At 44.5% G+C, this 23,064-nt stretch overlaps 1 protein-coding gene across 5 annotated transcripts in view; it reads right to left on the bottom strand.

Moving 5' to 3' along the window:
* The window catches only part of KIF6 (kinesin family member 6), a 208,935-nt gene that overhangs the window by 92,791 nt on the left and 93,080 nt on the right, over window positions 1-23,064 (bottom strand). For all 5 annotated transcript variants that reach the window (XM_029046860.2, XM_029046859.2, XM_029046864.2 and 2 more), the window contains 2 exons: window positions 22,884-23,025; window positions 20,776-20,991 (listed from right to left, as the gene is read on the bottom strand). In XM_029046860.2, the coding sequence (XP_028902693.1) occupies window positions 20,776-20,991; window positions 22,884-23,025 (358 nt within the window). The remainder of the gene's footprint in view (window positions 1-20,775; window positions 20,992-22,883; window positions 23,026-23,064) is intronic.

Raw genomic sequence — 23,064 nt, forward strand, 5'->3', positions numbered from 1 at the left:
CATCTCCTCCAAGAGGCCTCCCTGACTAAGCCCTCCTTTCCTCTTCTCCCACTCCCTTCTGCGTCACCCTGACTAGCTCCCTTTTATCATCCCCGCTAGCAACCTCACAGCAGTTCGGTACATAGCTGTAATTTAATTACTTACATCAACATCTGTCTCTCCACCTCTAGACTGTAAGCTCATTGTGGCCAGGGAATGTGTCAGTTCACTGTTACACTGTACTCTTCCAAGTGCTTAGTACAGTGCTCCTCACCCAGTATGTGCTCTTAACACCATCGGCCGACTGACCGACAGAAGCCTCTGCGTGGGCTGACTCGGAATACCATCGTTAGACTCCACCCGGTTTGATCTCCTTCCGTCTTGAGATGGGGCACGACGAACTGTTGGTAAACATCCCGAGTCGGGTTGGAATCCAGTACGATTCAGCCGCAGAAAAACCAGACAAATCCACCCCGCTCTGCCCGCGGCTGAGGAACCACAGAAAAAACAAATTTACCGGCCACAGTTCGGGACTTCAACCAATCAGAAGACCCTCTTTACCACGGGCTTCCACCGCCATACAAGTAAATGAGTTCCAGGCAGGGGAAACGGATATCTGAATGAATGACCACAGCTCTGGGCTTCTATTTCTGACTTGCTGTTTAGTCTTGGGCAAGTCATTTTACCCTACTGAGCTCCCATTCACTCTGAAAAAGAAACAGCCCACAGGACTTTGGGCAAATCACTTTACCTTACTGAGCTCCCATTCACTCTGAAAAAGAAACAGCCAAGAGGATTTTTTTTTTTTTTTAACAAAGCCTGGACAATTATTTACCCCAGCATTCAAAGATAATGCTATATTTTTTTAATGATATTTATTAAGCGCTTACTGTAGGTAAGCTTATTATGGGTAGGGAACGTGTCTGCTAATTCTATTGTACTTTCCCAAGTGCTTAGTTCAGTGCTGTGCACATAGAAATCACTCAGTAAATATGATTGACTGATGTGCCAAGCACTGTAATGGCGTGGCCCAGTGGAAAGAGCACGGACCTGGGATAATTAAATAAAATTAACTGCACTGGCAAATACCATTTCGTTCTGCCAAATACAAGAGTGTTTTCCACATTGGACACATTATTGTTCACCACTTTCTCTCCTATATGTTTTCATCCTCCACATCTCTCTCTCTGTCTCTATCACACATGCGCCTTCTGGCTCACAGTTTGATTTAGGCAGCTGCATTTGCAAGGAAACAGCGGGTTTTTTTTTTCAAGATTCCCCACCTGATGCATCACGGTGTGAGTCACCAGATTAGGTTATGTCTTGGTTTGAAATGTCAATTTTTCTTTTTTAGCATTTATAAATGGTCTCTCATTCACGATAACCATTTAAAACCCCACTGATGCAAAGCAGGTTTAAACAGATCCATTACAAGCAGCTGAAAGGAATCTGAGCTTTGACCCTAAAATTAAGGTCCTAAGCACTTAAAGAGTCTGCTGATGTTCCAGGCAGTTCTCCAGGACTTGGGGCAGAGATTCTATGTCTGTTATTCTGATAATCGGGATATCTGCCTTAAGAAAGAATTAAAAAGAAAACACAAATTCACCAACGATTCAGAAGGACTTCAAGAAATTACACAGAGCACCGACTGAAAAATATGCCCAAATGCATCACGTGACTAGTAATCACCTCTGAAAATCAGGGTCCTTTAATTTCAGAGACCATACACGTATGAAAACCGACAGTGCTATGAAATACATTGGTATTATTTACTATTATTGTGTGTGACCCGATGACATTTTTACTACTCATCATCGTCATTCTTCTTATTATCCATCATCTATTCATCTATGTAAATTGTTTGGACTGCTAGCACAATGACATGTAGTCATTCACTTTGGAACTTATTTCGGGTCTGTTAAAAACACCTCTAGCCCCATATGTCAGCTTTTTCCCTCTAGTCTGAACACATTTTTTGTTCGTTTCCTCATCGTTCCGAAACTAACACTTGGGCGTTTCACTTTTGAAAATTTTCTTTTCCCTGCTACTCAAAGAGCACAGTTTTCTTCTCTGACTGAGATGCTTTTTGATGACAATAAAGAAGTCATCTTAGGAGTTGGTAGGATACTTTCTCTGAGTAGCCCTCTGAAAAAAAGCTACCATGAAACCAAGAGATGGTGTGATTTTCCGTTAACGTTTAAGGTGTTAATTTCAAATGGAAAAATGCACTTTTCCCTCATCCACAGTTTGGGAAATGTAAAACTACTGACAGGGTGATCTGGGTTTATAACTAAAATACAAGCAATTTATGTTGCACTCAAACTTCTTTTCTTCTAACCTGAAGTTTTTACCTTCAGCCCTATTCTGAAAATATGCCCAATTTTCAGAAACAGATTCTGTCTTCATATCAATCAATCAACGGTATTTATTGAACACTTACTGTGTGTAGCACTCTACTGAAGGTTTGGAAGGATACAACACAACAGAGTTGGTAGATTCATTCCCATTTCACAGCGACCATTCAGTCCAGAGGCGAGACAGATATTCATCTAAGTAAATAATTCCTAATATTTTCCTATTCTCAAAAAACAGAGGCTTCCACTCACTTGAAGGAAGAAACTTGTAAGCAATTATCTCCTTGCTTCACTTGTCTCTATATGATGGTACAGAATCTGTGAAAGAACTACTCTTTAGATGGAGAAAATACGGTTAATGACTTGAGAGGCTGCCTGATTCAAAACAGCTGAGATCCTTGATGTGATTGCTCGAGCTAAAAACTGGATATGCATCCAATAAAAGACAGAAAGGCAGCCAGAGTTTTCCAAACCGGTTAACGCGGAGAGCACCAGGAGAGGCCAACGGCACCTTTAACGAGCTTCCAAAAGGACGTTTCCCATCAGGAGAGTTTCTCAACCGAGAGCTGGCTTTGGGGGGGGTGTGATGAGCACCTCAGAATAGCTAAATCTATTTAAAGAAGGGAAGTAAATGTGGAAAAAAAGCGCTATGGGTGGTGGTAACTGACCAACCAAGTCCGGACCGAATACATTCTTGCCAGATGAGGTAACTGCATTTAAAGAACCCCCTCTCCCCGGCCCCCAACTCCAAAGAACAAACTATCCTAATTAAAACGTGATTTCAACATCGTCGTTCAAAATCAAATGCAACGGATCTTTGATCTTGCCAGTGGAGGAATGGTTCCAAAGTGCTCCGTTACCAAAGCGAGGGTGGAGCAATTAATAATAAAAGTAATAATGATAATTGTGGTATTTGTTAAGTTCTGCGTGCCAGGTACTGTACTGAGCGCTGGGGTGAGTATAAGCTAATCAGTTGGATACAGTCCATCTCCCGTATGGGGCTCACAGTCTTAATCCCCCTTTTAGAGATGAGGTCTCTAAGGCCCAGAGAAGCGAAGTGGTCCAAGCCCAAGGTCACACAGCAGACAAGTGGCAGAGCCCGGATTAGAACCCATGACCTTCTGACTCCCAGATCCGGGCTCTATCCACTAGGCAATGCTGCTTCTCCACCAATTTGCAAGCTGAGGGGCGGCTGGACCTCAGCGCTGCACATGGCACGAAGGAGCAAGAGCCGGTCAGTCAATCTTATTTACTGAGCACTCACCGTGTGCAGAGCACTGTACTAAGCACATGGGAGAGTACAACACAACAATAAACAGATACATTCCGTGCCCACAATGAGGTTACAGTCTAGAGGGAGTCTTGGCCAACAAGCATCTATTCGGCTGTGAGTGGGGAAGGCTGGGTCGAAGAGGCTATGTATGTACTGGCTGCTCCAGGGCTGGGATTCATGATCCACAGGCTATCAATCCTAGGTACTTATTGAGCACTAACCGTATTAAGTGCTTGGGAGTGCAGAATACAACAGAGTGGGTAGACACATCCCCTGTGCACAACGGGCTGATAGTATAGAAGGCTACCTGCTAAACTCTAAGAAATCTTTACCCAGGACTTGGACATATGCGACATCTTATCTTGTGATATCGTACTCTCCCAAGAGCTTACTATAGTGCTCTGCACACCCTAAGCGCTCGATAAGTACGACTGACGGATTTATCTTCGGTGAATGTTAGCAGTGCACAAACCCATCACTCAGATTGGATAGATGCACTTTTCCTGCTTTCTTTTCCTCATCTCTGTTCAGTAATTTTCACCGGGATTGGTTTCCCTGAATTTCTCCTCTTCTCCCTTCTAGATACCAACTCTTCAATCTTTCTCTTCCTTTTGCCTTTAAATGTATTTGCATTAATCCCCATCTTTTTTCTATCTATTCTCATTTACATGGTATTTGTGAAGTAGTTACTCTAGACTGTGAGCTCCTTGTGGGCAGGGGATGTGTCTGTTTGTTGTTGTATTCTGCGCTCCCAAGCACTTAGTACAGTGCTTTGCACACAGTATTCACTCAATAAATATGATTGAATGAATGAAGATGTGTCAAACACTGTTCTAAGCCCTGGGATAGGGACAAGTTAAAGTAAAAAGTAAACAATTAAGCAATACTATTTTTTCAGTACTGTATTAAGAGATTTAAGCAATATGGTCCCTGTCCTCAGGGAACTTACAATCAAATAGAGGAGGTAGGCAGAGACAAATAATTTAGAAATAGTGGACATGAGGAAGAATAAAGAAACAACTGGTAATAGCAAGAGTATGGAAAGTTGAACAGATGGGCAAACAAGTGAATAGAGTATTAAAATCAGTATATATCATAATATAGTATAAAGTCAATATATATTTTTATATAATGTAATTAGGGTAGCTGTTGAGGAGTCAAATTTAGGATGGTGGACATAAATGGGGGAATTTTTCCTGGAGATGGAATTTCAGGATATGGGGGGATGCTGGAGGTGGACAGAGCTGTGTCCTCAAGGACTTGAATATGTAGGGAGTGCCAAGTGCTTAGTACAGTGTTCTGTACCCAGCAAGGGCTCAATAAATGCGATCGACTGACGGACAACCAAGGGGTCAGAAACAGGAGAATCAAAATTAGCTTGGGAGAATCCTATTTTAAAGTACATTCTTTATTAGGATAAATTTATTTTGCCTTTCCTGAGACAACTGCATTGAAAAAGAAAAGAGTTTTAAAATCAGGAGAAGAAACTTAATAGCGAATATAGTGTTCATACTACACTCACAACAACTATAAATCCAGCTCATTTACTAAGGGTGATTTAAAAACTCAAAGCCTGCATAAACATATGGTTCTAACCCAGTAATTCTTTACATTTTCCGGATATCCTATCTAAATCTTCAATTATTTTGATATACTGACGGCTTCTTCACATTTAAGAAATACATCCCCATCCACGAATGAGAGTCTAAAACAGCTAAGCTTTAGTTTTGCGTCTTGATACTTCTATGACTTCCTTCTTCCAAAAAGGCTGGCTCTTCTGCAGATAGCAGGAAGCCGAATAGAATGTCTCGAAGGGGCAGAAGAATTAAATTCCACTAAAAATCTTCGACTGTTCACTTTAATTGACTTTCTTAAGCAATTTGTGTAAGTTCTTCCTTGGCAAGGGCCAGGCTGCCAAACTGTCAGCTGTAGGATGTGTTCCAATATAAACAGATAGCACAGTGCTGCTGACTTACTGAAGCAGCGTGGACTACTGGATAGAGCATGGTCCCGAGGGTCAGAGGAGCTGGGTTCTAATCCTGACTCCGCCACGTGTCTGCTGTGAGACCTTGGGCAAGTCATTTCACTTCCTCTGTGCTTCAGTTCCAATGGGGATGAAGACCACGAGCCCCACGTGGGACATGGACTGTGAGTAACCTGATTTGCTCGTATCTACTCCAGCGTGTTGAACAAATACCACTGAAAATTAGAGTTTGAATACTACCCGTGATTCCCACTCAAAAGAGAGGTGCAAGATCCAAGAATAACAGATCTCGCAGCAAGTAAACTGGAATATTTTTCAACTTGAGAGGCCTGAATATAAATAGTTTAACCCCGCTGTTATTAGCCGCGTCTAGCGAGGAGCCGAAAGAAGTATATGATGCAGCTGCTTCTGCTATTTGGACTCTCTCAAGATTCTGTGAGTGGTAATCGTACCAAGAAATTGTGAGAAGCCATGTGGCCTAGGGGAAAGAGAAGAGATCTGGGAATCAGAGGACCCGGGGTTCTAATCCTGCCTCCGCTACGTACCTGCTGGGAAGACACTTAACTTCTCTGTGCCTAGCTACCTCGTCTGTAAAATGAGGATTAAGACTGTGAGCCCCGTGTGAGAGACGGCCTGGGGCCAACCTGATCAGCCTGTATCTACCCCAGCGCTTAGTACAGTGCCTGATACATAGTAAGCGCTTAACAAATACCAAGAAAATAAAAAAGAACTTAGAGATTCGGATGCATTGAGAGACCACTTTTCCATAAAGAAGGTCCCTTTATACGGGATCTCATTCGGCTTCGTAATATGCCAGCGGAGTGGTGATGGGAAGGAAAAAGGAGTTATTGGGCCTGTTTTCCTGATGAGAAGCCTGAAGCCAAGTGATTGGTCTGAGGAGAGTCAGTGGGGTAGCATGACGATGAACGGACCATAATTCTTTTTAAAACTCTGCTAGAGATAACGAGCTTTCTCCAGAGTTTATATTGGTTACAGATGCACTCTCACACAAACTAGATTTTAATGATTTCTCTATGTATTATAACACAGATATTTTTAATGATTCCCCCTATAGTAGACTAAGTCCCAATATAAAAGAGGTACTAATATCTGAGGGGCCAGGAAAATAAGTTTTTCCTCATGGATGACTTTGCAGGAGACTGGACCAGTCTTGGATCAGGAATCAGGCCCGGACCGGGACTAGAGCAAAGACTGAATAGAAGGCAATAAGCGGCTACAAAATCTTCCCGGTTGGACATATTAATCAACCAACGGTATTTATTGAGCACTTACTGATGGCAGAGCACTGTACTAAGCTCTTGGGAGAGTACAAGCTAATAGAGTCGGTAGATACATTCCCTACCCATATCTCTTCAAATTATATATCCTATTTTAAATTTATATATATTCAAAACTTGTATTTATTCATATTAATGTCTGTCTCCCACTGTAGGCTGTAAATTCATTATGGGCAGGGAACATGTCTGCTCATATAATGATAATAATAATAGTTCTGGTATTTGTTAAGTGCTTAGTACGTGCAAAGCATTGTTCCACGTGCTGGGATAGATACAAGGTAATCAGGTTGTCCCACTTGGGGCTCACAGTCAATCTCATTTTACAGATGAGGTAACTGAGGCACAGAAAAGTTAAATGCCTTGCTCGAGGTCACATGCCTGACAAGTGGCAGAGCTGGGATTAGAACCCACGTCCTCTGACTCCCAAGCCCGGGCTCTTTCCACTAAGCCACGCTGCTCATTCTGTTACATCGTACTCTGCCAAGTGCTTAGTCCAGTGCTCTGCACATAGTGAGTGCTCAATAAATACTACAGATTGACTGATTAACGAGCTTACAGTCTAGAGGGGGAGACATACCTGGGTGAAGAAACTGGGGAAACCTCGAGAACCACATGGTTAAGGGGACCAGATGCCCCAGTTTCGGCGGGACAATGGAAAGCCCTTTCTCATCTCCCATTTTGGCCTCTTGGGACCCATCTGCGTCTCGAAAAGCCCAGACATACCTGGGTCTTGCCACTTAAGAACAACCAGACGGCTGACCGCCTGCGTTAGCAAATATCTCCCTCCCGACTCAGGTCGGGGAGAAGAAGAACGTAGGGTTGTGGAGTGGAGTGATGAGGTCAAGTGGAGCAAGGGCAACATGAGGAGGAGTGCGGCTTAATAGAAAGAGCCCCGGCCTGGGAGTCAGAAAAACCTGCGTTCTAATCCCATCTCCGCCACTTGTCTGCTGCGTGACCTCAGGCACGTCACTTCACTTCTCTGCCCCTCAGTTCCCTCATCTGTAAAATGGGGATGAAGACCGTGAGCCCAGTGTGGAGCAGGGACTGTGTCCCACCTGATTATCTCGGATCTACCCCAGTGCTTAGTACAGCCCCTGGCACAAAGTTAGCGCTGAACAAATACTATTAAAAACAAAACAAAACCAAACCACAAAAAGGGAAAAAGGCAGGATGTCCCACAGGTCCAGGGCCATAGGTTCGTTGTGGAATGTCTGTTTATTCTTGTATTGTACTCTCCCAAGTGCTCAGTAGAGTGCGCCGCACACAGTAAGTGCTCAATAAATACGACTGAATGAACGAATAATCCTCCACCTGAACTCCGGGGAGTTAGAAAGTGGCCGACACTCTCCCTCTAGACCCGAGGGGGCTTGGGGTCTGTTCTAGCATCTGGGTCTGAAGGGGATGAGTGCACTGTGCTGCCACAGAAGTTCTTGAACCCAAGACCCCAGGCCCCCACTCCAAGTGGAAATGATGACCACCGCTCTTCCGCTGATGTGCCCTGAGCCGAAGCAAAATGGATTCCAGTTTTAAATGGTGCTTTCTGAAGCAACCGTCCTTTCTTTCCCCTTCTATTTTTCTCTCTCCACTCCCCTCCTCTACCCTTTCCTGACCCTCTTTCCCTCTACCTTCTTCCCTCTACCCTCCCCTTTTTCCCAATCCCTTAATCTAAGAGTTATAGATTTTCGAAGGAAGAGATTGAGTCCACCTACTCTATTGTACTCTGTCAAATGCTTAGTAATAGTGCTCTAGCTGCAGTAAGTGCTCCATAAATACCATCGATTGATAGAGAGAGGTTGCTCACTTAGGCAGGCCTGGCCATCCTAGGCTTGTTGGAGAAGATGAGACAAAGTGAAGGCCCTCTAATCTTTCACACCATTCTCAAAAAATATTTTTTCCTGTTGGAAGCAAAGGGTAAAGGGTTTTGAATTTCCAATCCGCGCTCTTTGCTTCTGTCCTGGGATGACTTCCTACTGTTTCATAGAGACTGATGAAGAGCACGTGAGATTAAAGAGACTGGTTAAAAGAATGATTAAAAAGAAACATTTGAACGTGTTTCTTAACATACCCATTATGCACGCGATTAAAATTTATACAGCGATTTTTTTTTTGAAGTCCTGGTATTCAGAATAATAGTAAAATATAAGGATATAAAGTTATTCAGACTTCAAGAGTCGCCTAGCTATGCTTTCCTTGAGAACAAACATGTACAAAGTCACATGTAATATCCACATGGCAAAAAGACTTAATGAAACACATTTGGTTGATCTCTCTTCTGAAACCACTCGAGGAAACGTTCCAAAAATAATCATTCGAACCCAAAATTTTCTTTCTATAGATGATTTTCCTGGTTCTTTGGTCTAATCATTTTCAGGTCACAGGAATGACTGGACAAATGGAAAATGACATCACATTAATGTGAGCATCAAAATTTGATTAATGATGGAAAACCAACATTGTTTTCACCGATGATTAAAGTGAATAAACCATGTAAAGGCTCAACAATGTTGTTTATGTTAAATTGTCTGTGATGAAACAGACCTATACTATACCAGATTCTCTGAAAACCTCAGTTGGAAAGGGAAAGTTATTGAGCCCACTAAGTTGTTAAAATATATGAAAAACCCTCCATATAATGAACATTGAATTCATATGAAACCGAACGAGGTATGGAAAATATTTCAATTATGAGGAATGGATTTCATGAACTTTGAGTTCTTGTGAATTGAGTTCTCTTTGCTCAGACATAAGGTATTTCTCACATCTTTATCAAGCCCATTATGTCTAGAAACAGGAACACATATTTTTATAGTTTAGCAGGGTTTTGTTTTTTTAAAAAAAGGAATAGATGATTTTTTACAAGTACGAAGAACATCTGCTGCACGATGATACAAGTGAATTATTATCGATCCAACTTGATACGGATCCAAACTAAACTGATCAGATCCTCATTCTCACCAGTGTGTCTGATGAATTATGACGAAAGTTGGAACTTCCAGGTCCCGCCTCTATTTCCCCTTCCTTCACCAATCCCCTCCTTGCTCCTTCCCCTCCATACTTTGTACTTTTTGAAGAACCTCATTATACCCCCCTTTGCTGAAATATCTGCTCCCTGATCCGCGCTTGACCTGCCAAATACCTGTCAATTTTCTAACCGATTTCTAAATTTACTCTCTTTACCGTCATGTCTCAGCTCCACGGCTCCTTCCTTTAACTGGGGAAAGCTTTTTTGTTTTAGGAAAAGTGGGAGGTGGACCTGTCTGCTTTGAATGAGGGTCGTTTCCTACGCACCTGCCACTATCCTTTGTCTATTCATGGGCAGGAATCTTTGGAAATCTCCGGTCAATCAATCTCCCAATCAACCAATGACATTTATTGAGTGCTTACTGTGTGCTGGGACTTGAGAACGCACTACGCATTAGAGCTTATAGACATGATCTCTGCCCACAAGGAGCTTACAGTCTGCCAGAGGAGCTAAGGTCGATATACAGCATCCAAATGCCTCGGACCCAGAGGAACCATTTTCACCAATCTAAATTTCACCGATCTAAAACGTTCCAGTTAAAAATATCCGATGAAAAGCTCTCTTTAAGAGCTCTTGAGGAGCGGCATGGCTTTTCGGAAAGTGCGCGAGCTTGGGAGTCAGAGGTCGTGGGTTCCAATCCTGTCCGACACTAATCAGGGGTGAGACTCTGGGAAAGTCACAACTTCTCTTTGCCTCAGTTCCCTCATCTGTAAAATGGGGATTAAGACTGTGAGCCCCCCTTGGGACAACCCGATTACCTTGTACCAGTGCTTAGGACAGTGTGTCACATAGTAAGCGCTTAACAAATACCATTATTATTATTAAGGCGGTAAGAAGCACTTCTGGAAAACAGAACGGTTCCGTAAAATAAGGGGGAGTCGATCCACCCTTTAAATATGTCTTTGGCTAACAGAGCACGCTCTTCTATGAATCGACACCTTATTGCCGCAGGAGAATTTGTGTTTGCTGATGAAGCTTAGAGTTGTGCTATATAAAGCTACCCATGATGAAAAGGTCTAAGCCGAAGTCAGACGAAGCCGACTCACCTGTCCTGGCCAGGGGCGGCACGGGAAAGAGGCAGAGGCGGATGATCAAGTGACAGAAACGTTGATCAAAGACAATGGCAGAGATTCAAGTTTCCACCGCGCAGAAGAAGGCGATGGCAAACCGCTTCCTTATCTTTAACTAAGAAAACTCTAGGGATGCACGTATCAGAATGACTTTATGTCAGAAGACGGGACGTTCTGAAGAGGAGGGTTGGAAATGACTCGATGGCATCTGAAGAACCGGGCATGATTCTAATCTCTACTGGCAGGAGTTGGTGCATTCCTCTTGAGTACCTAGCCATCCTATAAGATGATCAACCAATCACCGGTATTTATTGAGCACTGTGTGCAGAGCACTGTACTAAGCTCTTGGGAGAGAACAATATAACAGTGTTTGTAAACTTGATCCCTGCCTACCTGGAGCTTATATGATGTTACCGACAGTGAGATATTCATTCATTCAATCATCTGTATTGAGTGCTTACTGTGTGCAGAGCACTGTACTAAGCGCTTGGAAAGTGCAATGAAGCAACAAATAGAGACAAACCCTACCCAATAATGGGCTGACAGTCCAGAAGAGGGGAACGATAGCGATAGTATTTGTTAAGCCCTTACTATGTAAGCAGCATGGCTCAGTGGAAAGAGCACGGGCTTTGGAGTCAGAGGTCATGGGTTCGAATTCCCGCTCTACCACTTGTCAGCTGTGTGACTGTGGGCAAGTCGCTTGACTTCTCTGGGCCTCAGTTCCCTCATCTGTAAAATGGGGACGAAGACTGTGAGCCTCACGTGGGGCGATCTAATTACCCTGTATCTCCCCCAGCGCTCAGAACAGTGCTCGGCACAGAGTAAGCGCTTAACAAATACCAACATTATTATTATTATTATTATTATGTGTCAAGCACTGTTCTAAGAGCTGGGGTAGATACAAAGTAATCACGTTGTCCCACGTGAGGCTAACAGTCTTAATCCCCATACTACAGATGAGGTAACTGAAGTGCAGAGAAGTTAAATGACTTGCCCCAAGTCACACAGCTGATAAGTGGTGGAGGCAGGATTAGAATCTACAACCTCTGACTCTCAAGCCCTTGCTCTTTCCCTTAAACCACGTGAACAGTGTCTGCAGCTGTGGCGATTTCATGGAGCCCTATGTAAGAAGCATTCATTCGATCGTATTTATGGCACTGCTCAACTGAACCACTTTTTTAAATTTAATGATATGTGTTAAGCACTGGCTCTGTGTGAAGCCTTGTTCTAAGCCCTGGGGTAGATCCAAGCTAATCGGGTCGGACACAGTCCCTGTCCCACGTGGGGCTCATGGTCGAAGTTGGAGGGAGAACTGATTTACCCTCAGCTGCTGCAACTAGTTTCTGCTATTTCTAAAATACATATCCAGAAACAGCATCTTAGTCACATGCAAGGGGCTGAGGATCAGTATTGCAGGCCTGAAGCAAAAAAAAAGTCATTTCCTTTAGTCTTTGAAGTCCTTAGAAGGGGAGAGTGACATTATGGCCTGGAAAGGTTCTGTGTTTCAGGATGTGGGGGGTGCAAGAAGTCACCCCACGAGCACGGAATGTGTCAGTTTATGGTTATATTGTACTCAGTACACAGCTCTGCACAAAGTCAGTGCTCAATAAATACCATTAAATGAATGAATCTTGCAGGCCAGTGTAGTTGCCCTTCTCTCCTCCTTCCCTTGCATTGTGACACTGAAGCGGCTGAAGCAGCATGGCCTAGTGGAAAGAGCACAGGCCTGGAAGTCAGAGGGCCAGGGTTCTAATCCTGACACTGCCACTTGTCTGCCGTGTGACCTTGGGCAAGTCGCTTCCCTTCTCACCACCTCGGTTTCCTCAGCTGTAAAATGAGGATTAAATCCCGCTCGTTCCTAGACTGTGAACCGCATGGGGGGCAGGGACTCTGTCCAAATTGATAACCTTCTATCTACCCTGGTGCTTAGAACAGTGCTAGGCACCTAGTAAGTGTTTAACAAATACCATCATTATCATTATCTGAGGAATATTGAAATTCTGATTCCAGTGGTGCCCAGGTCCGGGTTATTTTTCTACGGCTCGATCTCTCTTATGCTATCAATCGGTCGATGGTATTCATTCATTCGAACACATTCACTGAGCACTTAACTGTGTGCAAGGCACTGTACTAAGTGCTTGATGGGGTGCTCACTCTGCGCAGAGCGGTGCCGAGCGCTGTGGAGAGTCGGTAGACACGTTCCCCGCCGACCAGGAGCTTTCAGTCAAGAGTCCACAGTCCATATCCAGGAACCTTACAATTGTTGGATGGATCGGATGGGTGAATTCTGGTTTTTGGTTGTCAAGGCAATTGATTCACTTTCTTTTATCATGTCTTCCTTAACGATGAATGGCAAGGGCCTTCTACACTATGCCAAAATAAGTTCCCTATTGACCTCAACACCAGGCCTGAAAGCACTTTCTTCTTTGTGGGTATGAATTCCAGAACATCAGATCTGAAGCAGTGGGGATGGAATCCCAAGTCCAGGATGAATGCCTGTGTTGTAACACGGGGTGATTATTGTTTGTTAATACATGACAGTTGCTTGAATGCAACTGACTTCAACATTTCAAATGGAAGATTAAAGGATACTAAACACTGGGTCTGGATGAAAGCGCCAGAGGCCAAAACGGGATTTCCTCAGTTTAACTGATGGTTCTCCAGGGCCATTCTAAGGTGCCTTGAAGAAGAGTCCAAATTTCGGAGAAGGCACGGGTCCCGTTAGTAGAGGCCTCAAAGTCTGGTGTCCGCAACCTGACTTTGCTTCTTTGGTTCTAAATGACTATCAAAAACTTGATAATCCCCATTCAGACTCAGTTCTTCCTATAGCTGAAATGTGAAATTTTGACAGCCACAGGAAACTGAGATTTCTGTAATTTATAATAATTGTGGTACTTGTTAAGCACTTACTATCTGGCAGGCACTGTATTAATACTACGGGCAGGGAACGTGTCTAGTAACTCTGTTGTACTGTGCTCTCTGAAGCACTTAGTACAGTGCTCTGCACCCAGTAAGCGCTCAATAAATACCACTGACTGACTGATCGATCGGCTCCCCCTCTGAGGACTGTAAGCTCCTTGTGGGCTGGAATCGTGTCTACCGACTCTATTACGCTCTGTTTTCCCAATTAATCAATCAATTGTATTTATCGAGGACTTACTGGGTGCAGAGGACTGTACTAGGCCCTTGGCAGAGTATCACTTCGACATATTCCCTGCCTGCAGTCTAGAGTGAGAGGCAGAAGTTAATAAAAATAAATGACAGGTATGTACATAAGTGACATGGAGCTGGGTGTGGGTGTGTGTGAATAAAGGAAACAAATCAGGGAGACACAGAAGAGAGTGAGAGAAAAAGAAATGAGGGCTTAGCCAGGGAAGGCCTCTTGGAGGAGGTGTGCCTTGAAGGGCTGGAAAGCAAGCACTTACTTAGCAGAAGCACTGAGTACACTGGCCTGTACCCACGAAGCTCTCAATAAATTCCACTGACCGAGCGATGGCTATTAATCATCATTTCCACTAACAAAGGCCGGCAGAGCTGATTATGTGGACGAAGCCCCGAGCGATGCAGGCTTTAGAGCCTCTGAACAGCTCCTCCGCCATCACCTGGGCAAATGGCTTCTTTGCGTCAAGCCCCTTGAAGAGTTAAAGGATGGGCCAGTCATCTGGGGGCCATTGGGAAGCTGAACGCTTCCAGGTGACGGTTTGGAGCGCACAGTCAGGGAACGTAGAAAATACGAAGACCCGCTGCTATTTTAAAGAGAACAGCATGGCCCTTTTCGAACAAGGAGTTGAACAGGCTTTCTCATTATTTCAATAAAACAAAGACAGACATTTAAGCAGAAAAACAATAACAACCCCGAATCCCTAATCCTTTTCTCCTTTAGCGGGACTCGGTGTAAAGACCGAGGAGGAGGCAAGATTGTCCCTTCAATCTATCAGCGCTATTCATGGAGCGCTTACCGTGTGCGGGGCCACGTGCTAATCGCTTGGGAGAGTACGATGCGGCAGAGTCGAGAGATACGTTCCCTGCCCACAACCGAGCATCTGTTATGTGCCAGGCCCTCTCACAATCTTGATAAAAGAAGAATGTTGAAATAAGGCATATTACCCAGGGGTGTAATTCACACACACACACACACACGAATACATACACGCATATACATAGGTTTATGTATATATATGAATATACCTGCTTACTTCCCCATGGAAATGTAGAAATAGGGCCAGGTACGGGTCAGGAATATCTACACTGCTTTCAACATGAAACGGCTTTTGGAGGTTGGTCCTATTTGTCACTGCAGCCTCTCCTATCTGCCATTTATTTTAACGTCTGGCTCCACCACTAATAATAATATTAATAATGTTGGTATTTGTTAAGCGCTTACTATGTGCAGAGCACTGTTCTAAGCGCTGGGGTAGATACAGGGTAATCGGGTTGTCCCACGGGAGGCTCACGGTCTTCATTCCCATTTTACAGACGAGGGAACTGAGGCACAGAGAAGTTAAGTGACTTGCCCACAGTCACACAGCTGACAAGTGGCAGATCGGGGATTCGAACCCATGACCTCTGACTCCCAAGCCCGGGCTCTTTCCACTGAGCCACGATCGAGGGCATATACAATACACACACACACACACACACCAAATCTCACTTTTCAAATATAAGGCTTTTCTCCAAAAACCTTTAAATTAATTTGTACATGGACTTGACGAAGAGTTTCCATGATTTCTTTTTCAGGGATTTTTCTATTCAATAAAATTTAACCCATTCTTCCAAACAAACTGTCATCTAAGTTTTTATAGCAATATCTTGGTCCAGGGAAGGGGAATTCTTCTGTGAGCTGACACACTTGGGAAAGAGAAAATGAAAGGAAAGGGGATTTAGTAGTAGTTATTGTATTTATTAAGTGCTTACTGTGTACAGGACTCTGTACTAAGTGCTTGGGAGGGGACAATATACAAAATATAACAGACACATTCCCTGCTTACAATGAGCTTACAGTCTGGCAGGGGGGGGGGGAGACAGACATTAATATAATAAATAAGGATTAAACATAGAAATCTTTAGCAATTTCTCTGAGGGTACAATCAGATTTCTTCTTCAGGGACAACACAACAAACACAAAGTTTTCCACACTGCCATGAGGAATGTTCCACACCCTTCTAAATCTATAATTTATTTATTTAATTCAGATTAATGTCCAGCTTCCCCTCTTGACTGTCAGCTCACTGTGGGCAGGGAAAGTGTAGACCAACGCTATTATAGTGTACTCTCCCAAGAGCTTAGTAATAATAATTATAATAATAATGATGATGGTATTTGTTAAGGGCTTGCTATGTGCCGAGCGCTGTTCTAAGCGCCGGCACTGGGCTAAGTGCTAGTTCTCTGCACAAAATAAGCACTCAATAAATATGATTAGCTGTTTTGAGCAATCTGGCCCCTCCGAGCCCTAAAATGATCCAACCCATTTGTTACCGTCAGCCACATTCAGCCGGTTCGGTTGTACTTTACTTGCCCAAGTACTTAGTGTAGTGCTCTGCACAAAGTACATGCTCACTAAATGGTATTGATTGATGGATCTGGGAGCCAGAAGGAGGCCAGGCAGGCTCCAGTGGAGAGTGAGGAGTCTGGCTGCCATCTCTCGGGCTGCTCCAGGAAACCTGGGCTTCCCATGAGAAAAGCGTCCTGTCCTGGAGTTGGAGGAGGAGGCACTAGACGGAAAGCTCGTGGCGGGGAGGGAATGTGCCTGACAATTCGAGGAGCAGCATGGACTAGTGGATAGGGATTGGGCCCGGGAGCCTAAAGGACCTGGGTTCTAATCCTGGCTCTGCCAGTTGCATGTTCTGTGACGCTGGGCGAATCACTTCACTTCTCTGGGCCTTGGTTACTTAATCTGTAAAATGGGGGTGAAGACAGAGCCCTGTGTGAGAAAGGGACTGTGTCTAATCTGATTAGCTTGTATGTACCCCAGTGCTTAGTAAGGTGCCTGGCACATAGTATGAGCTTTACCAATATCATTATAAAAACAAAACAAAACTCGTGTTTTAACAATAATAATAATAATAATGATGACATTTGTTAAGCGCTTACTATGTGCAGAGCACTGTTCTAAGCACGCGGGGGGGGGGGGGATACAAGGTCATCAGGTTGTCCCCCGTGGGGCTCACAGTCTTAATCCCCATTTTACAGATGAGGTAACTGAGGCACAGAGAAGTGAAGTGACTTGCCCAAAGTCATACAGCTGCCAAGCGGCGGAGCCGAAATTAGAACCCATTACCTCTGACTCCCAAGCCTGGGCTCTTTCCACTGAACCACACTGCTTCTCTACTCTCTCCTTTACTCTAAGTGCTTAGTATAGTGCTGTGCACACAGCACGTGCTCAATAATCCCCACTGATTGATTGAAAACCTCAACAGGGAAGTGATAGTCAACCTCTGGAATCTTTGCTCTGTGAGACAGAACATTTGCTCTGAGCCAGAATCTTCACTGTGAACCAGAATCTTCACTCTGAGTCGGAACCTCCTCCCTAACGTGAAACCTTCACTCCAAACCAGAAACTCCGCTCTGAGACGGATCCTTCGGTCCAAAATGGAACCTTTTCTCTGAAAGTGCCAGAGAAACCTCAAAGATGGAAACTCAAAGATGGAAACTTCACTACGAGTTGGAATCTCTACTCTGAGATGGAACCTCTGCTCCGAGATGGAACCTCTGCTCCGAGATGGCACCTTCGCTCCGAGAGGGCACCCTCGTTTGAGAAGAAAACTTTGGTCTGATCCCAACCTTCACCCCGAGATGGAACCTTCTCCCTGAGTCAGAACCTTTGCTCCAACAGGGAACCTTCACCACGAAGCACAACCTTCACCCCGAAATGGATGTTTCAGTCCAGGACTGAACCTTCGCTCTGAGGCGGAACCTTCGCTCCAAACCGGCACCTTCACTCCGAGACATAGGGCTCACGGTCTTCATTCCCATTTTACACACGAGGTAACCGAGGCACAGTGAAGTTAAGTGACTTGCCTAAGGTCACGCAACAGACAAGTTGTGGAGAACCACTTGTTGGAACCCAGGTCCTACTGACTCCCAGGTCCTTCCTCTATTTACTAGGCCACACTGTTACATGTTTCAGGCTTCCATATTTTGGAGTGGATTTCATTTCAGAGTTTGCGATAGAAAAATTTAATGTTAATGCTATGGTGTCATGGTTTGAATTACTTTGACGAAGGTGAAACACTCATTTGGTGAGGTTTACCATTACAGTATAAAGCACAAGGAATTTCATATTCCTTTTCCAGAGATTCTGGATTGGATCTTAATTTATACCATTTAAGTCTAAGGAAAACTTACCCCATGAAACAGCCAAATTTTTAAGAACTGTAAACCCAGCTGTATCATAACATCAGGATGGATCAGAAATTTTCAGCCTTTTTTTTAAGGTGGTATTTTTTCAGTGGTATTTGTTAAGAGCTTATTAAGTGCCAGGTACTCTACTAAGCGCTGGGGTAGCTAGAGGATAATCAGGTTGGGCACTAGTCCATGTCCCACATGGGGCTCACAGTACTACTCCACATTTGACAGATGAGGTGACTGAGGCACAGAGAAGTGACTTGGCCAAGATCACACAGCAGACAGGTGGAGGAGCTGGGATTAAAATCCAGATCCTTCTGACTCCCAGGCCCGTGCTCTAGCCACTTTCTGCACCTCACTCACTGTATCTCAATCTTGTCTATCTCACCACTGACCCCCCCCAAATCCGTGCCCTGCCTCTGGCCTGGAACGCCTTCCCCCTTCATATCCGAGAGACGATCGCTCACCCCACCTTCAAAGCCTTCCCTGTCTAAGCCCTCGTTTCCTCTTCTTCCACCACCTTCTGCATCTCCCTTGACCTTGGATTTGCACTTTTATTCACCCCACCCTCAGCCCCACAGGACTCGTACATATCTGTAATTCATTCATTTGTATTAATATCTGTCTTCCCCTCTACGCTGCGAGCTCTTTCAGGGCAGGCAACATATCTACTAAGTCTGTTATACTGTATTCTCCCAAGGGCTTAGCACACACTCTGCATACTCCAATTGTTCAATAAATACTATTGATTGACTGATTAAGTTCTGGTTGGACAACTCGGCTCCATGTAGCTGATTCTAAGACATTAAGGAAGGACTGTTTGGCTTGGGAATTAATACGGATGAAGGGCAGAGAGCAGAGCACAGGCGGAGAATGTCAGGAAGAAGGAAAATGGAAATGTCAGATGAGACTACAGATTAGTCAAGTGATTTGAGGCGAGGAGGAGAGCAGCAGGGAGAGAACGCAGGGGAAATAAGAGAAGAAAAAGCCATCCCTGATGGAAAGCGTTGGAATACTGATATTTAAACCCATCAGATGTGCATTTCCAGTAGTCAAATACATAAAATCAAATATTGTATTACATAAAACTAAACATTTACCTAGCATTATTATTCCATTAGGAAATGTAAAATGACTTTCTGTTTAACAGATAGTAAAGCGTTCACCGAAACATACCGGCAACCTACTGGGTCATCAGGAAACACAGTTAAACTGAGAAATAAACCCAGTCAGAATAAATACCAGCGTTACACGACACATGCAAGACGGCACCAAGGGCTATGTCCTCCTCTTTGATTAAAAAAAAAAAATAATGTTCAATGTTAGGCTAAAGTTAAAAGTACAGTGAAAAGGCTAAAGGGCTAGTGGCAGTGAATTTCTATAATCCAATATTTTTGACCGGTATAACAGATCATCAGAGCATAGCTCCAGGTTTTCCATTCTGACCTCCCAATGGGGATTCATACTTTTTTTTTACCCTTCCATGCAGCTTACATTAATAAATGTCACGGTAAAGATAGCTGTGGTTTACTACGTACCAAGCAGTACGCTAAGCGTTGAGATTGAGACGGTGCCATCATATAGGGCACAATCCACATCTCTCACGGTGCTCACGGTCTGAGGGGGAGGAGGAACAGGTATTTGAACCCTATCTGGCAGAAGAGAAGACTGAGGCACAAAGTTCGGTGACTCGCCCGAGAACTCACTGCAGGCATGTGACAGAGCAGAGTTCAGTACTTAGGTCTCCTGACGCTGGTTTTTCTCCGACTTTATTCTCCATTAGAGAGGTGAGGCAGTGTGACCTAGCAGAAAGAGCAAGGACCTTGGTTCTAATCCCCAAACTGCCACTCGCCTGACGTGAGACCTTGGGCAAGTCACTTAACTTTTCTGTGATGCAGTTTCTTCACCTGTAAAATGGAGATTTAATAACTGCCCTCCCTCCTCCTCAAATGCTGAGCCCCACTGGGGACAAGGATTGGGTCACACTGGATTATCTTGTCTCTACCCCAGTGCTTAGTACAGTGCTTGACACATACGAGGTGCTTAACAAGTACCACAGCCATTATAGTACTGCTTCGCCAATGCTCAGCTCCCTTTCAGGATCCCAGAATCATAATTTTTTGAAAAGGAGCAAGAAAAGGGAGAGAAAGGGAGAAATAAAAATGCTCACAAACTAACTGGTGGAATTGGACACTGTTTTGAAAGCCTGGTCCTTAAAGGAGGGGAATTAAATGCATTAACCATCCTACCCAAATCGAAACACGTTCCATCACTGGCTTGTTCAGCTCAGGATGAGAGACGAAGCCAGACCGTAAGTGACGTGGTTCTAGGATAAGAGTTCCGATGCCCATACAGGCGAATATTCCCTCCTCTGGGAGGCAAACCCAGGGAAGAGATCTTGCAGTCAACACAGAGATTTCTGAGAGAATTGCACCGGGAGATTTCACTGACCTGTCTTTTGGTGAAGAGACCCAGATTCGTATTCCAAAGGGCGGTAGCCCGGGGATCGTCTTGAGGGAAATACCGGTGCGGCGCTCGGACTTTCCTCCAGGTTCCCAGGAGAGAGGGAAGTCCCTTGTTGTCGGAGACTGTCGCCGTTAACACCACTCTGATGGAGTCTATCCTGGGCTTTCTTCTTTTCCTTCTTCAACATGTTGACCAATACATCTGAGTTCCGACTTAAGGAATCTATGGCAGACATCTTTCCTCCCTTTGCCCACACACTTTTTTCTAAGTGAGATTTATTAAGGGCTTACTCCGTGCCAGGCACTGTACTAAGCACTGGGGTAGATACAAAGCTCATCAGCCTGGACCCAGTCCCCGTCCCACGTGGGGCTCACAGAGGAGCAGCGTGGCTCAGTGGAAAGGGCACGGGCTTTGGAGCCAGAGGTCATGGGTTCGAATCCCAGCTCTGCCACTTGTCAGCTGTGTGACTGTGGGCGAGTCACTTCACTTCTCTGGGCCTCAGTTACCTCATCTGTAAAATGGGGATTAAGACTGTGAGCCCCGCGTGGGATAACCTGACTCCCTCGTGTCTACTCCAGCGCTTAGAACAGTGCTCTGCACATAGTAAGCGCTTAACAAATATTAACATTTTTTTTTTAATCCCTGTTTCATAGGTGAGGTAGCCGAGTGCTCAATAAGTGCTCAATAAATACAACTGACCGATAAGAAAATAAGGCCTGGGGGGGGGGGGGGGAAGAGTGAGCATCAGAGAGCTTAAGGTGTAATAATAACAACAATTTCAGTAGTTGTTCAGCACCTACTATGTGCCAAGCACTGTTCTAAGTGCTTGGACATATATAGGGTAATCAGATTGTCCCAAGCGCAGAGACAATGCAGCAGAGAAGGCAAATAAAGGAAAGCTTGCAAGGGACTGCAAGAGTAGAAACTTGCTCTGTTGACTCTGCTTCTGGTGTTTCAGCTTCAGTAAAGACTGCGTCCAACCCACTGATTAGCAATCTTTTTATTTTCACCATAAACATCTTGAGGCGGAGTCCGACTGAATGCCTCAGAGTGCATTTAAATTCCTCAGGGCCAGGAGAAGAAGCTGAGATCGGGTTGGATCTGGAATCAGCTGGGGAACCCAAACTAGAAGCATAGATGGAGATCAGTGGAATAGACAGAGGTAGGAAAGAGTCGGTGGAGAAAGGCACTTGTAGATCACCCGCTTCTGGGCAAGCGAGAAGTGGAATAGTCTAGCGAATAGAGCAGGAGCTTGGGAGTCAGAAGGAACTGGGTTCTGATCCCTGCTCTGCCACTTGTCTGCTGTGTGACCAGGGGAAAGTCATTTCACTTCTTTGTGCCTCATCTGTAAAATGGGGATTAAGACTGTGAACACCAGGGGGACGAGATCCGCGTCCAACCCGATTAGCTTCTACCTACCCCGGTGCTTAATACAGTTCCCGGCACACAGTAAGCGCTTAAATACCATAAAAGAAAAAAAAGCGCAGGCTTAGACGAGGGCACGGGGGTGCCATTATTTCAATCAAACGCACTTCTCAGCCTAAATATCGGAGGCATCGTGATCTTATAACGTGCCTACTTTCCGGGGATCTGGCTGAAGCAACTGTATTTCCCTACAGCTAGGTTCCAGTAACGCAGATGGCTCCCTAGAGAAACTAAAATAAATACACCATGACAGGGAGTATAATTTTTTTACGTGCTAACCTTGATTTAAAATTTCAAGTCGAATGTAAACAGCACTTGCTTTTCGCTAAACTGAAGGCAGGAGAGCTCAGTAGTCCCCGAACCAGCACGGCACTTGGATAAAAATAACAATCACAGGAAATTCTAGCCTTCACAAGGTAACCAACTGTCCTTTCTATAGCTTCACGGTTTTTCGTCCTTTTTTTGTTTGCCCGCGTAAAGCATAAAGGAGCTAAATCTAAAACTGAAAGAGGCAAAGTAAGACAGGCGCCAGAAACTTACCCCAAATTTCAGAACGCTGCTACCAGGCGCGGGAAGAAAGACTCGGAAGGAGGCCCGGTACACAGGTACAAACGGCCCATCTTTCAAACCAGGGAACGGACGGCTCGCTGCGTTTGGGGAGAAGATACTAATTTCACTGTCTCTCTGCTGCAGAAGGGCCCTCAGTTTCTTTAACTCTTCATCCCTTAATGATGTGGGAACATCTTCGTCGGTGGCGATTTCAGATGGAAGCTGATTTCTTTCAGGGGGTTTCCTTTCATTCAACAGTTTCTAGAAGAGGTAAAGAAAGAGATCTTGGCCCACCTGCTA

Source organism: Ornithorhynchus anatinus, chromosome 19 (assembly GCF_004115215.2).
Source record: "Ornithorhynchus anatinus isolate Pmale09 chromosome 19, mOrnAna1.pri.v4, whole genome shotgun sequence".
In the NCBI taxonomy this organism is placed as follows: Eukaryota; Metazoa; Chordata; class Mammalia; order Monotremata; family Ornithorhynchidae; genus Ornithorhynchus; species Ornithorhynchus anatinus.